This window comes from Wasmannia auropunctata, unplaced genomic scaffold (genome assembly GCF_000956235.1).
Source record: "Wasmannia auropunctata unplaced genomic scaffold, wasmannia.A_1.0 LD335996.1, whole genome shotgun sequence".
NCBI classification, from domain to species: domain Eukaryota; kingdom Metazoa; phylum Arthropoda; class Insecta; order Hymenoptera; family Formicidae; genus Wasmannia; species Wasmannia auropunctata.
Genome location: NW_012026894.1, coordinates 2,053,128 through 2,072,424, shown reverse-complemented (window position 1 = coordinate 2,072,424; position 19,297 = coordinate 2,053,128). Strand labels below are relative to the sequence as shown.

Sequence of the window (19,297 nt, the reverse complement as noted above, 5' to 3'; positions counted from 1 at the left end):
ACCGCTTTTAATCTATCCACGAGGAATATTTAATAATTCATTAACAACAGCGAGAGAAGCACTTCCTTTGTGCGCCAATCAGATTTAATCCTTAGTCCGGATTTGTTCAAGTTTCTACTCACTTTCTCCTCTCTGTCGTCTCGTTGCGTCTCGAGCGAAATAGAGAGAAATCAATAGAGAACAAATATTCTGTCCAATCCTCATACAATATGCATAGATAAACCTACCTATATATAGCTCTCCGCCGCTAAATGAATTATTGTAGCCTACAATTATGTCATTGCGTCGAGCAAATACAGGTTGAAATATATATACATTTTGTTATCTTTGATGAGCATTTTCTTCGAATGACACAAAGGAACGTTGCATATTAATATATGAGAGTAAAAAGAAGACAATTCAACAATTCATTCAAATGTCACTTATTAAATGACTTTTAAAAATTTTTTGATCCTTAAACTAAACAATAATAAATGCTTCCATTCATTCTGGGATTTTCTCGGCCCCTGGAGATAATGTTATCATCACTTTACATTCTTCTCAGATCAATGTTCCCCTCCTTTCAGAGAATTTGGCATTTTTTACGGGTCACATCACACATATATCAACATTGGCCTTATGTACATTTACGCCCTCAATAAAATCGGGATATTTACATTAAATTTTTTTTGTCAAATAAAGATTCTCGCACATTCTTTTCAGTCTCATTGCGCTTCTATATTGAATAAAACCTACATTTATCGCAAAAAATTCAGCAAACTGAAGACAGTATCTCTTATAGAATAGTATCTCTTATAGAAATCTAAATGCAATTAAAATAAATATTTTTCTTTAACTGAAACGATTATCTCATTTTCGATGCGATAATTTTTTGTTTGAATTCACGCCAATGTAAATGTCTTTATAAAAAAAAAAAATTTATGATGTACATAGTTCAGTAATACTTAATTTGTATTTGTTTGTATCTTCATTACAAAATTTTTATCTTTCATAAAATCTTACGCCAGGTTCATGTCAGTTCGATCCGCTACTGTTGCCATTTCGACGGGATCGCCGAAACTCGGCGCGATTTATACAAAGCAAGGCGAGCCGCGGGGATTCCTCATTCGTATCGTAGCTACTTATCGGGCTGTCCGCCTGCCGGAACGAGCGTGTTCAGCGTGCCGTTACAAAAGGCGAGACGTATAGCATTCAGCCGCGGGAAGCAATTTCAAGGGGATTCAGTAGGGCATTCGCGCACGCCGCCGCCGCCGCGCTGACGAGAAAACGAATCACCTACGACGATATTATGCGATCGGCCTTTTCGACTTATCTGAAGAAGCGCTCCTCAGGCCGCATCATCTGATACGAAGGATCGGAAATTTTTTTCTCCGAGACACCAGGTACGATGTTTCTCCATCACATATGATAAGCCGACGTGTCATCGTCGCGCATATTTGCATATAGATAGAATTATTAATCGAAAATGGAATTATTTCATCGAAATTAATATCTAATAGTACGAAAAGGGAGACGAGGACAGCGCTATAGATTATAAAGAAATAAAGAAAAATATCTGATGTCGCACCTAATACGTAACATCAATTGAAAGTCCTTGATATTTGAAATAGAAATTTCTCCAAAAAGTGCCAATTTTCGAGCTCTACTTAATTTGCAGAATAACAGCGAAAATAAAGTGGAATTTAATGAATAAAACACTTCTGGTTTTATACATGCAGAATTTAATAACAACAAATGAATAATAATTTTTCAATTGAAATTGTAAAAGATAAAAGGCCATCATCCCTCTTGTAGATCCAATCAGTGAAGTATCTCGTTAAACAATGAAATCGAGCTAACTTTTACAGGACTGTCGAATCTACCCGCATAAAATCGCGAACACACGATTGATCGAATCTTTCGGAACAATGCTTTCACGAAGAGTAGTGTAGAACTGTTAAGATATCCAAGATGTTCTGTGCGTTAAAGGAGCACGTTGCAAGGAAGTCGCTCTTTCGAGAGGACGAATAATCGAGAATAGCGCGAAAGCAATTTTAAGCTTGATTTATCGTCGATCTCCAAAGGAAATCGCGGACCGCCTGACGCCCGCAGAATTCTGCGCGATATAAGAAGAACAGGAATATCCTTAATCCTATGAGAAGAGAACGGTGCGACGAGAACGGGACTCAAATTTTATTTTCGACCAAGAGGAGATAACGATTCATCTCGGGGGCAGTACGCGCACCGTATCGGTTTCCGATTCGCTGCCAGTAATTTTAAGAGGGGTTGCCTCTCTCGGCTAAATCTTGCACTCGAATTGCGGCGGTAACGGATTACGCTATCCGATTATGTTTAATAATCCGTGATGCGTGGTATAGAACCGAAAAGTATATCTCATAAGCGTATAAGGCAACGCAAAAAAAATGTAAGTGTAGAGATTGTTATGCAAATAAATTCTATATTGTCGAGAGAAATTATATAACGCGTATGTGAAAGTCGTTTACGTTGTATTCGAAAACCGGTTTAGAAAGTCAATGCGACTCTACTTGATGGTAACGTGGAATTAATTATTTGTTTAAAATGCAACGCCTGTTAAAGCATCGGACTGCACTAACTATGCTATCTCCTTTCTTTCTCTCTTCGCAAATACGGGCGCGTTCGTCACTTTGAAGCAAAACTCTATCACCGTTATCATGAACTTCGCAAGCAAAGATCTCATATTCCACGACTAGAAAAAATTTCATTTTGGCTGCTCGGCAATTCCGGACAAAATTCGACCTCGAGTATCAGCGAAAATGACAGCGTTTCTATATGGCTATAAAACAAAATGCGAAATCGGTATAATCTGAAACGACTGTGCAAAGTCGTTGTCGATAGGCAGTAGAGCGCGATTACTATAACGTCCGACCGTTCACTCTTTTCGTTTACCTCTGTGTTCTATACAGCCGATAATACGAATTTGCATTCGACATATGTGTAGAAGTGTTCGACCAGACGAATTGCCGGATTTAAGCGTGACGTATATTGTTTTAATGAAGAAAGGTAGAAACTTTCAAATACTACGTGAACTTATGGTAGTAAATTACATTTTCTCTGTAAATTACATTTCTTTCCCATGATTTATTATATTCAAGGTATTCTCTAGAGATTTTCAAGAAGACTGAATTGTTATTCTTACCCGAATGTTCTGTATAGAAACTATACAAAACATTCAAGGTACTGAAATCATACATAGCTATGTACCATTCAGGTATACAGCTTCTCTATAGAATGTAGAAACGTTCTCTAATAAATTACAGTACTATTATGAAACTGTCATTACTGATCCAACAATAAAAGAATACAATTGATTTTGATTACAAATAATTTGAAGGAAGCCTTTAAGCTCGTAAGAATAAATCAAATATATACTGAAGTAATATCTATCGAGCCAAAACGGATGTTGGTGTGTAATTAATTAATATTAAATTTTTTATAATATATCCAACCATACGCAAACAATTGATTTACTTTTGCTGTTTTAAATGTGCTGTTTCTTTTGTGCCTGAAAAAGTTGAGAATCTTTTTTGAAGGTGTGAAGACTTTTGTATCCATCTCTCTATGTATTGAATATTGTGCAATAATAATATATACAAAAGTATATACGAAAGTTTGCAATTAATAAATTTTTCAGTTTTGTAAAGTATTTTGTTACTTTGCTATTTTCGTATACTTTTGTCAACGATAGCTAATCGTAGCAAAATGGCTTGTAAATATTCAATAGTTATGCGTCATTACAGCGAGGCTACGCAAACGACAAACAGTCATCGTTTATTACTCAGTTTCCACTGTCGCGAATTTGCGCATCACCGTCTAAATTAACCTATGAGTAAATTTCCACAGATATATATAAATGTGATATTCTTCGAATAGAAATTATTTACATGCAATAAAGTCTTTATTTGTCTCTTTGTCCATGAAAATAATAGCCATCTCGGCTGTCAAAAATTATTAATTTACAACAAACGCGTTTCGTGTCAAAGCGATTATTCGAAAAGATACTCGATCGATCTATAATATAAAAGCATTTGCGTGTCAACGCTGATTTTGGCATTATAAAACGATGAACAGTCGCATGCAGTCGATAAAACGAAGTGAACACGACAGATGGGAGGGGAGAGGGGCCGATATCGGGTTGAAATAAAATGGCAAAATGGATTCGAACTCTCCGAAAAGCGCTCTCCTACCGAAAAAACGCTCTTCTTTCCCCTATACTTCCTCCCTTCTCGCTCTGTCTTTTTTTCTTCAGTGTATCGGTCGCATGTGCAACCAATGACACTCTGTATACAACCCAGCTGCGGTTGACGGTTCAATCTACTGATTTCAATAATAACGTGAAATTTACATCTCCCGGGCGCAGTCCGGAAACGAATCACGCGCAACACGAAACGGAATTCTCGACGAAGGGGCCTGCAACTAACTATAGTGCAACTGCAGCCGTACAACGATATTTCGCGACGCGTCCTCAATTATTTGCTACGCGACGTCATTACTATTTTCACGAATAGGATTCATAAGTTTATCTCGCGTCTCTGAATTTTCTATATTTTGCAACGAGCGGTAAAACGGTTCGCCGAATTATCCCGCCGACAATGCACAATACGTCCTGTTAAATAACGCGCGAATCGAACGAATTTCGCCCAAAATTTCCGACGATAAGTGGAGGCAACGAATTTTCGTGCAAATCAACGCGTTCTCGTCGATGCATATTCCATTAATGTAATTCACGCTTTTCACGCATCGTTATTAATTTTAGCAATCCGCCGATGAATGCAAATTTGCATACCGATCGATTTGTATCGCGAACAATCGTATCGTATCGTCAACAATATCATTTGCCTCGTAATCAAACTTAGTCAATTGAAGGAGCAAAAAGAATCGGAAACATTGAGTTTACAACTCCTTTTATAAATTATAAGATGTTGTTAAGATATCACTAAGATAATGGTCGTCTCTATACATGTGCTAATATTTGTGGTGCAGTTGTACCAATAGTGCAAGTTGGATAAACGCGAAATAAGAGATAAGAGACATACGTTTGTTGATTTTATTTCACGATGTTATCGTCCCTATTTGCACAATCGAACCGGCATAGTGGAAGGGCGACGTTTGCAACCCGGCCACACGTATACACGCGCGTACGGATTTGCTCGATATGCCGTGACAACATACGCAGAGCTTGTCCCGCATCCGCCTATTTCTAATTGCGGCGAACAGTTTGTCATATACGGCACGGATTTCCGTGTCGATCGTGCCAAACCCCTCTGGTGGTTATATTAAAATATATACCGCTTTGCGGGTCGAGAATTATACCGTCGACAATCGCGTGCTCGGTGTTATACCACCGATGTACGTATAACAAAATCGTGCAAATTTACGCAATATGGATCACGACGCGTCACATATTGTATTAAGATCCGATCTAACGAACGTCTATTAGCATTAACTTCAATTAAATATTCGTTATATCGCATTCGCTTTAAGATAGATTATAAACAGCGCTTTAATTTTAATGCATATTCCATACTTCCAAATTGCAAGCCGCGCGAGTTCTCTCTTTTAAAAATTATAATAAATATTAGTCTATATTTTTCTTCTCTTTTGTTAAGTATCTCTTAAGTTTCTTAACATTTATCGGTGTTACTCATAAGTTTAAGCGTTATATCTCGTTTGAGATTGAAGTTTAACATAGATAATTATTTTCCAAACGATCTGTTTTACGATCCCACACATTCTGCAGCGAACCGTGAAAACACATCATTCCTATTTCCCCCTTTACCGCGTCGCGGAAAGTTGGTTTAACGAATATAAATTGTGTAAATCTATCAAATAAGCGTTTCAGAACTCTCGTGTAAATAAAGAGTTTTATATAGCAAAAGCGCACTCTCAATTAAGAGATGTAATCATAAGAGAGATGTGCACGCGCTTCGCAAATTTACGACAGTTTAACAGGCACGGACAGAATTGCGTCGCGCATTTCGCGAAATCCGTCGGTACACGCCGAAACGCACGCACGAATCCGCATTCGTGCGTATACCGTATCGGATGTAGGAGGAGCGACGAGGAGAGGGAAGGGGCATGCCTTAGTGTTTTCAATTTCCTGCATTTCGGGGGACCGACGACAATGATGACGCCGAGCAGACGTAGCGGCACGTCCCGTTCATCGACGTGCGGCTACGTGACGAAAATGACGATATCGCCTCGTAAATTTCGTTACGTGTCGCAAAAAGCCGAGGATCTGCCGGCCGCGGATAAGCGTCTGTCCGGGCATCCGCGCGCGAGCGACCGCGCGCGACATTCAGCGGGAGAGACGTATCGCTTAGCTGCAAAATTGAATATGTCACACTTCTCAAATCCTTATCCTTTATCTCGCCGTCGGAAACGCCGGCGTCCTGACTCCCGCCCTCGTTTCCGCTGCACCAACGACGACGACGACGACGACGACGACGGCGACGGCGACACGTCTCTCCCCCCCCCCCTCCCTCTCTCTCTCTCTTTCGCCGACTTGTTCTGATCAAAATTGCGTCTCCCATGCAAAAGTTCAACAAAAATGTACAAATATAATTGAAAGAATTTAAAATATTAAATATCGGATTTATATACATATGTATATAAAGATGATTATTCAATTACATCATTATATTTTTTGTATTAATCTGACTCATGTTTGAGCATATTTTCCGAGATATGCCGAAAAAATAAACATTACCTTAATAACTTCTAATATTAACTTAATGTTCAATACATTCTCTGCCGCACCAATTAACCTTCCATTCGGGTCATGTGGATCACATTGCACATGCGCTCCACATGATCGAGACTATAATTTCATTTATAATTAACATATTGTATAATATTTATAAAACTATAAATTTACATTATTATTAAAAGGTGTCAGGATGTAATAAGTGTATTCATTTGTAATATTTAAGTTTCAATACATGATTTTATAAAATATTTTATATTGATGTTATATGTAGTAACGAAAATATTAAATGGCTTGAACAAAAACTCGGCATGGAATGCATATACCTATCCCATGCTAAGATGGAGTTAAGAATAGAAGCATATTTAAAAGGCAAGAATAATGGCTCTCATGATGGTGTCAATATTTTTGTTTACGTCAGGCGTGTTCAATTTTTTCCTTCTCTCTGAGTTCTTTGAGATTCTTCGTTTCCATTCTTCTATCTCATTAAGGAAGATTGAGATAGAATAAACGCTCCGTCCACCTTTAGCAGTTTTTCCTTTGAAATTATTTAAAGGAAAAATGCCTTTTAGATATGTGTTTTTTCTTTTCATTTTTTTCACCTATTTGTTTCGGATCTATCTGCCTAATAGCTATCTGTGAGGACAGCTATCTATTTATAAGAAAAACTGGTAGTATTCTTTTATATAGGTGTATCTAATTTTCTATTTCTCTAAATTCTTGTAAACTTTCATCTCAGATCCATTCTCTCCTGTTATTAAGAAAAAATAGAGAATAGATGCTCTGTCCATCTTTAGCAGTAAAAATATTTAAAAGAAAAAACGCATTTATGTGTTTTCCTTTTGTTTCGTTTATACCCATTTATCAGGGTTGAAAAGTAATGCGTTACTGTATTATTTTTGGCAATCAACTGGTAGCGTTAGTTTTTTTTTCTTATAACCGTGACTGAAACGTAGATACATTTTTTAGTAACAAATTTAATAGTTACTTATTTCTAACATAATTTTCATACATTCAATCTTTGTTATGGACACGTGAGTTCAACAGACGAAGCAGCTTAGTAAGCGTTCAGTGATTCTTTATTACGATTGATTTCGATACTTATTGTTAGATCCAATAAAGAACTAAAGGCAAGAATCATATTTAAAAAATCACTAAACGCTTATATATTAACTGCTTCATAGTAAAGTTTTTATACATAAAATTGAGAATATAAAAAATATAAATAAAATTAAGTATAAGTAAAAAATATAAAAAAATATTTATAAATTTTATGAAAATCAAAATTTTTATAATCTTGTAAAATTAAGGTAAAAAGTTTTATTGCTTTTTGTAATATTTTAAAAATATTACAAAAGTAAATTTTTTAACGGAACAAGTAACGATTCATTATTTTTTAAATGACATTAAAGTAATTGATAAAACAATAAAAAAATAAAAACAAATTAAAGTAACGAGGTACATTTGAGAATCACTAACTAGTAACAGTAATAATTTACTTTGCCTCGATAACGAGTAATATGGTAAGAAATTATTTTTAAAAAGTAACTTTCTCAACCCTGCTATCTATCTGTTTATTTTAGAAACTTGAGGACAGCTAGATATTTAAGAGAAGAGCTCGCGTGTTAAAAACCCGCGGTCAGTAATACGATACCTATTGCATGGGACGAAAATTAATTACAAAAAAACTCTTTGCAAGTCTAAACTATGATGTGATGAAGAATAGTGTCCATTGCACGCGTAAATTACTTCGTTTAACTCGCAATACGTGTCACATTACAATAGTTCCCATAATTTAATAAAATTAGATCCTATAAGGCTTAGAGAGCCTCCTAAAAAGTGAAAATCAAATAATCTTAAATTATCCGTTTGCCTGTATTTATTTCTTTATTTATTATAACATATTTATTATATATAATAATGTAATAATTAATAGTCTTTGTAAATATGTTACAACTTCTGAGATAACATAAAAGTTTATACGAAATAAAGTGAGAAATTGTCAGTAAATTATCAATTTTAGATAATGCACTGCATATGGCACAATAAAGTCACTGCATGCGTATAAATGTGAAAATAACGAAATATTATTATAAATCAGACAATATTTGTATTTACAAGAAAAGCGTGCACAATAAAGTCTGGTACATATTTTTTAAGTCCGTTCATGCGTATAGGCTTGAAAAATATTTTATTTTTATAATTTTCTTCCAAACAAATAACAAATTAGAATTTAATTCTTCTGTCAACGCATAGATATCGGAGTATTTATTTTGAATTAAATATTAAATTTTATGTTTTCGTGCGAATTTTGTCATAATGTCTCAAGTACTTTTCTTTGAGACAACAGAAAAGAGTTTCACAGACCATATCTTGTTTTTATTTTTACATTTTTAGCGGAAACCTTGTAAAATTCATAGACATAGTAAGTATAGACTGCGCATTCTTTTGAAATTGCCGCTATTAGTTTAAAAAGAGTGACGTAGCTTAATTTATATCGCTTTCCCTCTCTCTCTCTCTCTCTCTCTTCAAAGTATCAATAATGTGGACACCGTGACTCTGTGAATGAGCATAGACGTAGAAAGTATAGATTACACATTCCCTATACATAATATAACTAAACTTAGTTTGCTCCGTTAAAAAAAGACGTACTTTGTATTGAGTAGTTTCGTTATCTCTTTTGAATTCGCTTAGTGGGAGGAATCCAGAGAAAGATATCACTATTCATAGAGTCACGATGTCCCCACTACTACTAATATTTTGGAGAGAGAGAATCAAATTACTTCACCCTTTCTAAACTGAAAACGGTAATTTCAAGGAATGCGCAGTCTATACATCCTACATCTATATAAATGAAGCATCCTTCAAAAATGCGCGCAAGCACATCTAGATATTTATAATTGTAAAACGAAAAAAATTTTCTTAGTTACTATATCAAAATTGAAATTTATTCATTGAAAAACATTTTGTAAAAAGATATATTAGATGCGCAAAATTAATTCACTGCTTTTTTGTAAATTTATAATTTACCTATAAAAATAAATTGAACAAATTAATTAATTTTGAAAATAATCGTAGAACTACGTATTAGCAACTGCATGTTAACAACCTCAAAGATTTCAATTATTAAATATATTATCGTGACTCTAACTTGCAAAAGATTTTAATTGTCGCTCAATAAAAAATGAACAAAATTAAATTTATTTAAGTAAATTTTAAGTTTTACCTAAATTAAATCAATTTTAACTTTATTAATAAATAAAATAAGCCATACAAACGTACAATATGTACATTAAATGCTATCATTTATGGTTATACTTTCAGTAAAAATTCCATGTTATTTGCATATATACATATTTAAGTAAATGTATAGGAATACTTACATAATTGTAATTTCTATTTAGTATATGATAAACTCATTCAGTTAGAAAAGTGACACAGATATTCGTGACAAGAAAAGTTTAAACGAAATAAATAATAATACTTAATTTATTGCAACTGTGTGTCTACGTCTTGCTTTTATTTTCTAATATAAAATCGAAAATTCATGCAATGCACACTCTCTCACATCCAAAGCAGAAAGATTATCTTTGATTGTTAATAATTTTTTTAAATCAATAACGAGCAATGATTACTTAAATATTGTTCAAAGCATCATTCCTCTATAATTCATATATATCAAGATCATCGGTGAAGTCTTTAATATGCAATTTTTACACATCATGTGGATTACAACATTTTCACTAACAATAAGAACAGATCATCTCGACAAAAAATTGCGATATCTAATACACGTTTTATCGTGTTCGTTATATTTTTTGAGATTTATATCGCTCTGCCATGATACACGATGATTGTATACGCAATAAATAATATTTCAAGATTGCAATAAGGCGAGAAAATATTTGAATTTAAAATGCCCTTCTAAAATTGGTTAAAAGCAGCGAATTAATTTGCGCACCTGATATACACATAAACGACTGCATTTTAATACTGTAGTAGCAATAGATAATATCGATAATTGCAAAATGATGAAGGGGTTGGCAGTGTTATGGATATTTAATATGATCGGACGTAACACGAGTAAACGGTTAACTCCGTCCGACTAGCACTGACGCTAATTGCCATCTAATTGAACCGAAACCTTACGTCCGTGAATCTATGTAGAGCAAATCTTTGGATGGTACAGTCAGTTATTAAGCTAATGTACCAGGAGGGTATTAAATTATACCATACAAGTGCGGCATATCTATTAGGAAACTGCAGTAAGTCATGGGAAGAAAAGACACAATTATTCGATAGTATCTTCGCGAATTACGCAATTATGAATTACGTGTGAATTATGTGCGATTGAATTTTAAATGTTAATATTAGGAGTTATTTATCATCGTAATCATATAGCTAACATAGTGAGTGAGAGAGCTAGATAAATAGATAAATAGAGAGAGAAAGAGAAAAAATTATTTGTTATGATTAAATAATCGAATATTTCTCTCTTCAATAACATGATAATTTATCTGATAATTGGTACGTATCTTATATCGCGGATTTATTATGTCACACATTTAAGTGATATAATTCTTATATAATTTAGAGTATTCAGGTACAAAAAAACAGATATTTTATTATTTCTTGATTAAACGCTTTATATTAGTAACAGGTATTTTATTATTTCTTAATTAGACGCTTTATGTTAGTTCTGATTAAATAATTAATGGTAAATCTGTTTTCAAAATCTAACTGAGCATCTGTATATAATTGATTATATATATGACACGCTCAAATTTAAATTAATTTGTTAAAATCAAATATAATTTCTAGTATATTATTACATTTATTAAATATATGTAATATACGATAAATAATTATATTTATATAATATAATTATATAACGTTATTTATTTTAGATTTCCATTGATTGACGTAAATAACACATTGTTAGTTACGATCAATGATTGACAACGATAATTGCAATCCATATCTTTATTCAAATATGATGAAGAGGATAAGATTGATCACATAATATTGTAACGGTAATATTTTCTTCTCTTTGAACAAACATGCCGTTACGTTGCATTATTTTCTTTAAAATTATTCAAAAAAGCATATTAAATCTCGAGTTTGTATATCCTCTTTTTGGAAGTAACAAAAAAATTAACTTCTTTCCTTTAATCATCCTCCTCAAAAATATATATTTTGTTAATATAAGGAATATAATAATGTTTTTAGAGCAGTGTCGTAAATTAGATAAACACGCCTAATTGTTTCAATTTGTCTTACTACCTAATTACAGACAAACGCGTCTAACTACGTTAAATTAAAGTTATAATTATTAAAGATATAATCTCTCGTGCTTCGGACGCATTGTCGCAGATACAACTTTTATTTCCCTCAAAAAGATATTGTTTTCTGAACTAAGAGAATGTGCATTTATTAAAATGTTATTACTGATAAATACATCACGCCGACAGCTTATCGGAGACATCATTGTGTGTTGCGATAGGCACGCAATGCGGGGCCAACGTTACGAATGCCGCGTTATTTTTCAGTCATCATCGCACCGTTACGAACGAACGAACGAACGACAGTAATGTTTCTACACTACGGATAGTAGGACTCTCAACGATACTCAGGTACAAATCTATATTATAGATGATATTAAAAAGGATAGATTGAAGAGAAGGAGTAAATTGAAGAGAAGAAATATGGACATGTTATAATTCGTTATGGTTGTCCTCTTTTATGCTGCTGGGTGCCTATGTAATCAAATGGCAAATTTAAGCTTTACACTTTCACTAATTGTGTAGTAATCTACTTTTCAAGTTCAAGATTTGATTTGATTAAGGATGAACACAGAGTTTACAACACTCTTTCGTGTGCATATAATATTGAGATACTAAATTATAAAAAAAAATATATATATATATATTGGCATTATAAAAATTTCAAATATTTGATGCGTCTCTAATATTAACATAATTACAAGTTTTCAATTATAATACGTATAAATATACGTATTATACGCGATATACCGTAATGTATACGCGATAAAAAAAAACGAAACAGTTTTACTTGCAATCGGTATACAATTGCAAATGAAATTGTTTTGTTATTCTTTTCATAACAGATATGAAAATAATACTAGAAAGCAATGTTCTTATATAAGTAACATAAATAAGCATTAGAAATAAACTGTCAATTGAATAAAACGATACCGAGTCATAGATTAATTAATTCCAATTATGTAGCCTGTTGACTGGCTTTGTGCACCGATGCACGATGGCTATTATCGTAGATGTTAGCTTTGTCAGTTAAGATAAACATATATCACAGCACATATGCACTAATCCAGTCCTTTTTTATATTGCGAGTGCTTAATCGAAAAGTTAATTTTTTACTTTATTGCACATTTGCAGACTAAGAAGTGTTCCTCGAAACAATATAAAATGCTACGCACGGTAATTCTGATTGCTGTCTTGGTCGCAGTGAAAGGTAAGCACAATGTTAAAGGCGATTGTTTGGCATCTGTTTTATTTTTAAACAAGGAAAGTTCTCAAATCAGTTTTCTCGATCAGTATAAAATTTCCAAGTAAACGGAACATTATATCGCTCACTTGCTATAACGATACAATTAAAAAAATAAAATTTTTCAAAAAATGAGTTTGAACGCTTTGAGTCATTGAAATTTTGTAATATTAATTTTCAAATACAATTTTGATGTAATAATTAATTGTAAGGGGATAAAAGTATATACTTTTAAAGTACATTTTTTCTTTTTTGTTTATGTTCCTGTTCTTTTTTTTTACAAGCAATTACATATGATAATTTTTGAGTTATTGTAGCAAATGAGCGATATATTTCTAGTTAAATATTATCAGTATTATATAGCTCCCATTACGTTTTTAAATTTTAATGAATACTATTTTCTAGTTACAAAATAATTAAGTTCATTATTTCGACTATTTAAAAAGATATATACGTTAATGTTATAAAAAGAGAAAACGGAAAGCAAATTTATATATTGTTGTAAAAAATTGTTCTTCAAGCGTTTTTAAAAAATTTTCATCTATTTACATTATTTTACGTACATGTTAATTCTGCACTAATTGCGCTCACATTATAACGCATTAGTTTCTTTACATAATCATTATAGACCTATCTCTATTTCTTTACTCCATTTTTGAGTTTCTTATTTTGAAAGTAATATAAGCCTAGTTTCGCAACGTCATGAATTGTCAAATGCAAATTGCGGCGATACATCGATTTCAGCAAAATTTCCGAAACTACACTTATAATACTTTAAAGATAAACGACTTCCTTAAGCTTGCGACTTTTGCATACAATCAGCACAGTTCGGGCTTACTAAAATGGGTGAATTTAATTTCACGACATAGTTTAACGAGCAAAGTTTCTGACTCTTCCCGATATACATAGGGAAGGAAAGAGAAAGGGAGAGAGACAGAGAGAGAGAGAGCAGAGCGTGACGTGCAATATTTTTTCTATCAAATCTGATATTTTTAAGAATATTCCTATAGCAGCATGTTAATTAAATAAAATATGCATAATAACTTAAGTCGAAACACGTAATTAAACGTTTATTCCATTACAGGAGATGAATGTGTTCCACGTTCATTCGGAGAAGATTCTGTAGTGTGCGTCTGTAATTCGACGTATTGCGATACAATAAGCGAACCGAAGATACAGCAGAATCAGGTTTTATGGTACACATCCACTCAAGATGGCAAGAGAATGCAGTCTTCCGTCATTAACTTCGCTACCATAAATGAGACCGAAAACGATCTGGTTCTCACAGTGGACAGTAGTCAGAAGTATCAAACGATACAAGGATTTGGCGGGGCAATGACTGACGCCGCCGCACTCAACATTAGAAGTCTCAGTAATGAGACTCAACAAATATTACTTCAGTATGTAGTTGGCATTATTAATTAGAAGCTCAGAGACAACACACACACACACACACACATTGATTGGGAAAAAAACAAGATCGGAATCTTCGTATGATGTAATAAATATTTAATAATCTTTAATTCTTCTGCGCAGTTATTTTTGAAACACTGTGATACTGCGACGCAGTGTTTCAAAAATAACAGTGTAGAAGAATTAAAAATTATTAAATATTACTATTGTGCGCGATTATTTCGACAATAAAAGCAGACTGAAATTTTTTACATGTCACTTTTGTGTCATAAATATCATTAAACTCTATTTTGTTCTTTGATCTTTTCTCTGTTTCAGAGAGCATTAAACTTTTTAAATTCTCTTCTGTTATCAAAGTCTTTTAAAACGATTTCAGAGAAGAATTTAAATAATACAAAATTCATTTAGAATTAATAACTAAATTAGTAAGTAAATGCTAATAGACTAATTGTAAGCAAAAGCTTGTCCAATTAGTTATTAATCATAAATTATTCAAATGTAATTCTGTAAGCGATTACAGAACAATATTCCGAGTAAAGCATATTAATTTTCATCCGGGATAATAGCAGAATTTCATTATCTCTTTGACTGATAGAATGGAAATGAATTAGAAGCATAAATGACGATTCTTTAGCATAAGATAAATACTTCTGTGGTATTAAAATTGCAAATTGTGCGTTTACTGCTATTGAAACACGAAACGTAGAAATTCTAACTATTCGAGTAAAATGGTTCAACAATTGTATCGGGTTTTATGAAATTGCCGCAAATTTATCTAACTGGATTTCATCCGTTTCCCATGATAGTCCCTCACGTATAGTTATTTCTAGGTCGTATTTCGGTTCCACCGGTATCGGATACACGTTTGCTCGTATACCTATCGCAGGTACCGATTTCTCAACGAGGCCGTATACATACGACGACGTACCCGGTGATATTACATTAAGTCAATTCAAACTTGTGGAGGAAGATGACTACAAAATAGAATATCTACATAATATTAAGAATATTATGCCTAATCCAGACAGACTCAAGATATTCACGACTGCGTGGACCGCCCCTGCGTGGATGAAATACTCAAGCAGTATAACATGGGGTGAGGAACCATTCGGTGAGGCAGGACTTCTTTATGTATCCTGCACCAACCAAAATAAATTTGCACGAGAAAGTTGTAAGGTGTTTATTATATGACAAAAATATTGAATTTTAAATATTTAGGGATAAAACGGACCGAAGTAAAATGGAGCAGAAAATAAATCAACTGATTAATTTTAAATAAAAAATCCTTACGTATCGAAATGTGCAATCAATTAAAATAATTTTAAAATACTGTTGGACAGTTGAGAAATATTAAAAAGTTAGTTCGTTAGAATTTGAGTCAGTCATATTTAGAGAGCAAATACAATACATATACATATACAGTTTTATGAGTGAATATTAAAGTGAATAATTAAAAAAATTAAAGTCAATATTTAATCAGAAGACACGGTAGTGTCTTGATGTCAAGACACTGACAATGAGATCGCCCCGTCGCTACTTTACGCGAGTCGGTACAATTTAATAAAAAAAAAAAAAAAGAATAAGAACAAGACTTGTGTATTTATATGAATAAAGCAACAAACATAAATTATAGTTTAATTTTCTAAATCTTTTTTAAATCCGAAAAAAAAACAAGATAATAACTGGTCCATTTTATATCGCGGTCTTATCTTCTCTCTCTGCATCTTGATTTTCTCTAGAAATTCAAGTTTTTAACAATGTTATTAATGTTGTCAAACAAAAAATTGATGTATATTTTCAAAATTACATTTAATTCAATATTTTCGTCCCCTCTCAAAATATTTATAGATGTTATTATATATTTTTTATTTTATATTAATAATCAAATACCATACGATAATTAAGTACGAGGTGCCGTAATGTATGATAATCTTGACAGGTAGTCTAAGGCGTGAATATTATCAACTTTACGCTGATTATATTAAAAAGTTCTTTGACGCCTACAAAAAGCGTGGTATAGACATATGGGCTATGACGCCGGGAAATGAACCTTTAGACGGATTTATCCCAGTTTTCCCTTTCAATGCCATGGCTTGGACTCCTGAAGCGTCGGCAATTTGGGCTACAGAATTTTTAGCCCCGACATTGTCTAATGCCGGATATGATCTCGTCTACATGGCGATGGACGATCAACGTTTCGAAATTCCGTGGTATACCGATATCATGTTCAAAAATCCTAGAGCTAAGGAATTGTTCTCCGGCACTGCGGTTCATTGGTACTCTGATAAACTATTTTCACCGCTTAGACTGTCACAACTACATGATAAGTATCCAGACAAGTTTATATTGATGAGCGAAGCCTGCACCGGTAAGTATAATTAATTGAATAAATCACTTATAGATTAATAAATAAATAATAAAAGATGTACCACAGCCTTTCTCAAAAAATCTCAAAAAAGAAATTCGTATAATTTTCGCCTCATAGGTAGCAGTATTTTCGACTTCAGAAAGGTAATATTGGGATCATGGAAACGAGGACAAGATTATGCCTTAGATATAATCGAGGTTTGTATACGATATTAATCAATTCATATTCAAATCGCGTTTATCTGGTTTTTAATTTTACTTGCCGAATATGAAGAACATTTAATTGTAAAATAAGAATCTGCTAAACACATTTAAATGTATGACAAAATTTTTTACGATCACTAAAGTTTAATTAATATATTATTTCGTTAATTTGTTTTTTACAATGTTAAAGAATTTTGCTAAAGAATTTTGGCATAAAATAGTTTCATTATGCAAAAATAAAAAATTGTAATATAATTGTAACATAAACATATGTATATGTTTAGGTATATACTTCTATTATTAGTACTTAAGTACTTAAGTACTAATTGTATTATAAAAGTTATAAATATATTTCTAGAACTTATCGCATTGGGTAGTTGGATGGATAGATTGGAATTTGGCGCTGAATGAGAAAGGGGCACCAAATTGGGCAAAAAATTTTGTCGATTCACCAATCATCGTAATGCCGGAAAGCGACGAGTTCTACAAGCAGCCTATGTTTTACGCAATTTCTCACTTTAGCAAATTTGTGCCACGCAATTCTTACAGAATCTTATCGACGGGTCTTGAAGACTGTGGAAATATTAAAGCAGTAGCTTTCTTGACGCCCGAACAACAGATTGTCGTTGTGGCTGTTAACAAGTTAGTAGAAAATATATTTATATCGTCACATTATTTATAGCATCATATTATGTGACAAGTTTTTTCAAAAAATTGTATATTAATTTTTTTAATATTTTTTATTTAAAGAAATTTGAAATTAATTTCCTAATTTTTTTTAAACTAACTTATCTCTTTTACTTTAAACTATTGTTTTTATTTTTAACATTGGACGTTAGACGTTCTTAAAGCATATAATTCGAAATTTTCTATTGCAGAGCTTCTTCTCCTGTTGGTGTAACCATGAAAGATAAGAACACAAACAGCACAATAAATTTACATTTACCTGCCAATTCTTTCAATACATTGTTGTATTTGGCGCAGCAATAAATCAGAAACATGTATACAATAATTTAGATAAGAGTTAGGCCAATAAAACGAGCATAAATTATTTGGGTGAATAAATAATTTACTAATAATTCAAAATAATAATTGAAAGATTCGATGGGACGTTTTGACTTACTTAGCCATTATCAGCCATCATAACAATTTATAGGATAAATTTAAATTGACATTATTAACGCAAATGTATATTATATATAAACATTTGTCTCGCTTTTACAATTCTCAACTTATCGTTAATCGTCATAACGAAAACAGACTGAGTTTCTAAGCATTTGAAAGTCTAAGATCGTTTTCTCAAATAGTTCTATTATAACAAATGTAGCTCGTGAGATATCTTTAATATAAAAATGCAAAAAAACTAGCTACTTGTTATTATAGAATTATTTGAGAAAACGATCTTAGACTTTTAAATGCTTAAAAACTCAGTCTGTTCTCGTTATGGCAACGACGAATCCGCTCTGCTTTTATCCGCTTAGCATATAATTTTAACTATACATCAAACGTTATGGACGATCATATGACGGAAATGACGGAACAACAATGCGTATATTAATGCGTTATATATTAATACATTGTATTAATATATTATTATTCTAATGATGATTAACGATAAGTTGAGAATTGTAAAAGCGAGATAAACGTTATATAATACATCTGCGTTGATAATGTCAAATTAAATTTATTCTATAATGTACATTGTTATGATGGCTAATGATGGCTAAGTGAGTCGAAACCCGAAACGTTCCATCAAATCTTTCTATTATTATTTCGAATTATTAGTAAATTATTATTTATTCATCCAAATAATTTTTGCTCGTTTTATTGGCCTGACTCTTATCTAAATTATTGTATTCATACGGTAACTATTTTCAATTTTGTTAATACACGTATCCAAATTATGAATAAAAAATATATAAAATTCTCTTCGCTTTCCTTAGAGGAAAAATAAAGATTGTATAAGAATTTTAACATTGTCCCACTTTGTATAAACTTTTTACGAAGGAAGAAAGATGGATTGTATGTTGTACGAAATTATAGATATTATAGATATTAAATTAT

The 19,297-nt window shown here is 32.5% G+C and overlaps 1 protein-coding gene across 4 annotated transcripts; it reads left to right on the top strand.

The window, feature by feature from the left end:
* The first annotated feature begins 1,110 nt into the window (after positions 1 to 1,110).
* LOC105453678 (glucosylceramidase-like) lies at positions 1,111 to 19,119 on the top strand. 4 transcript variants are annotated; one of them, XM_011695827.1, is made up of 11 exons: positions 1,111 to 1,382; positions 11,632 to 11,757; positions 12,274 to 12,357; positions 13,141 to 13,216; positions 14,334 to 14,649; positions 15,493 to 15,773; positions 16,602 to 17,030; positions 17,148 to 17,227; positions 17,592 to 17,875; positions 18,112 to 18,223; positions 19,081 to 19,119. In XM_011695827.1, the coding sequence occupies exons 4-10, from the start codon at positions 13,171 to 13,173 to the stop codon at positions 18,221 to 18,223; spliced, it is 1,548 nt and encodes a 515-aa protein (XP_011694129.1). In that variant the 5' UTR covers positions 1,111 to 1,382; positions 11,632 to 11,757; positions 12,274 to 12,357; positions 13,141 to 13,170; the 3' UTR covers positions 19,081 to 19,119. The 4 variants fall into 4 exon arrangements, with proteins under 4 accessions (XP_011694129.1, XP_011694128.1, XP_011694130.1 ...); XM_011695826.1 differs by lacking the exon at positions 19,081 to 19,119 and having other exon boundaries at positions 18,112 to 18,410; XM_011695828.1 differs by lacking the exons at positions 11,632 to 11,757; positions 12,274 to 12,357; positions 19,081 to 19,119 and having other exon boundaries at positions 18,112 to 18,410.
* Positions 19,120 to 19,297: the final 178 nt, after the last annotated feature.

Excerpts from the sequence above, each read along its gene's own strand:
- LOC105453678 (XM_011695827.1), top strand. The coding sequence starts at position 13,171 with ATGCTACGCACGGTAATTCTGATTGCTGTCTTGGTCGCAGTGAAAG. Across the intron at positions 15,774-16,601 it reads ATGGGGTGAGGAACCATTCG|GTAGTCTAAGGCGTGAATAT; the intron begins GTGAGGCAGGAC and ends TAATCTTGACAG. Across the intron at positions 17,228-17,591 it reads ATGCCTTAGATATAATCGAG|AACTTATCGCATTGGGTAGT; the intron begins GTTTGTATACGA and ends ATATATTTCTAG.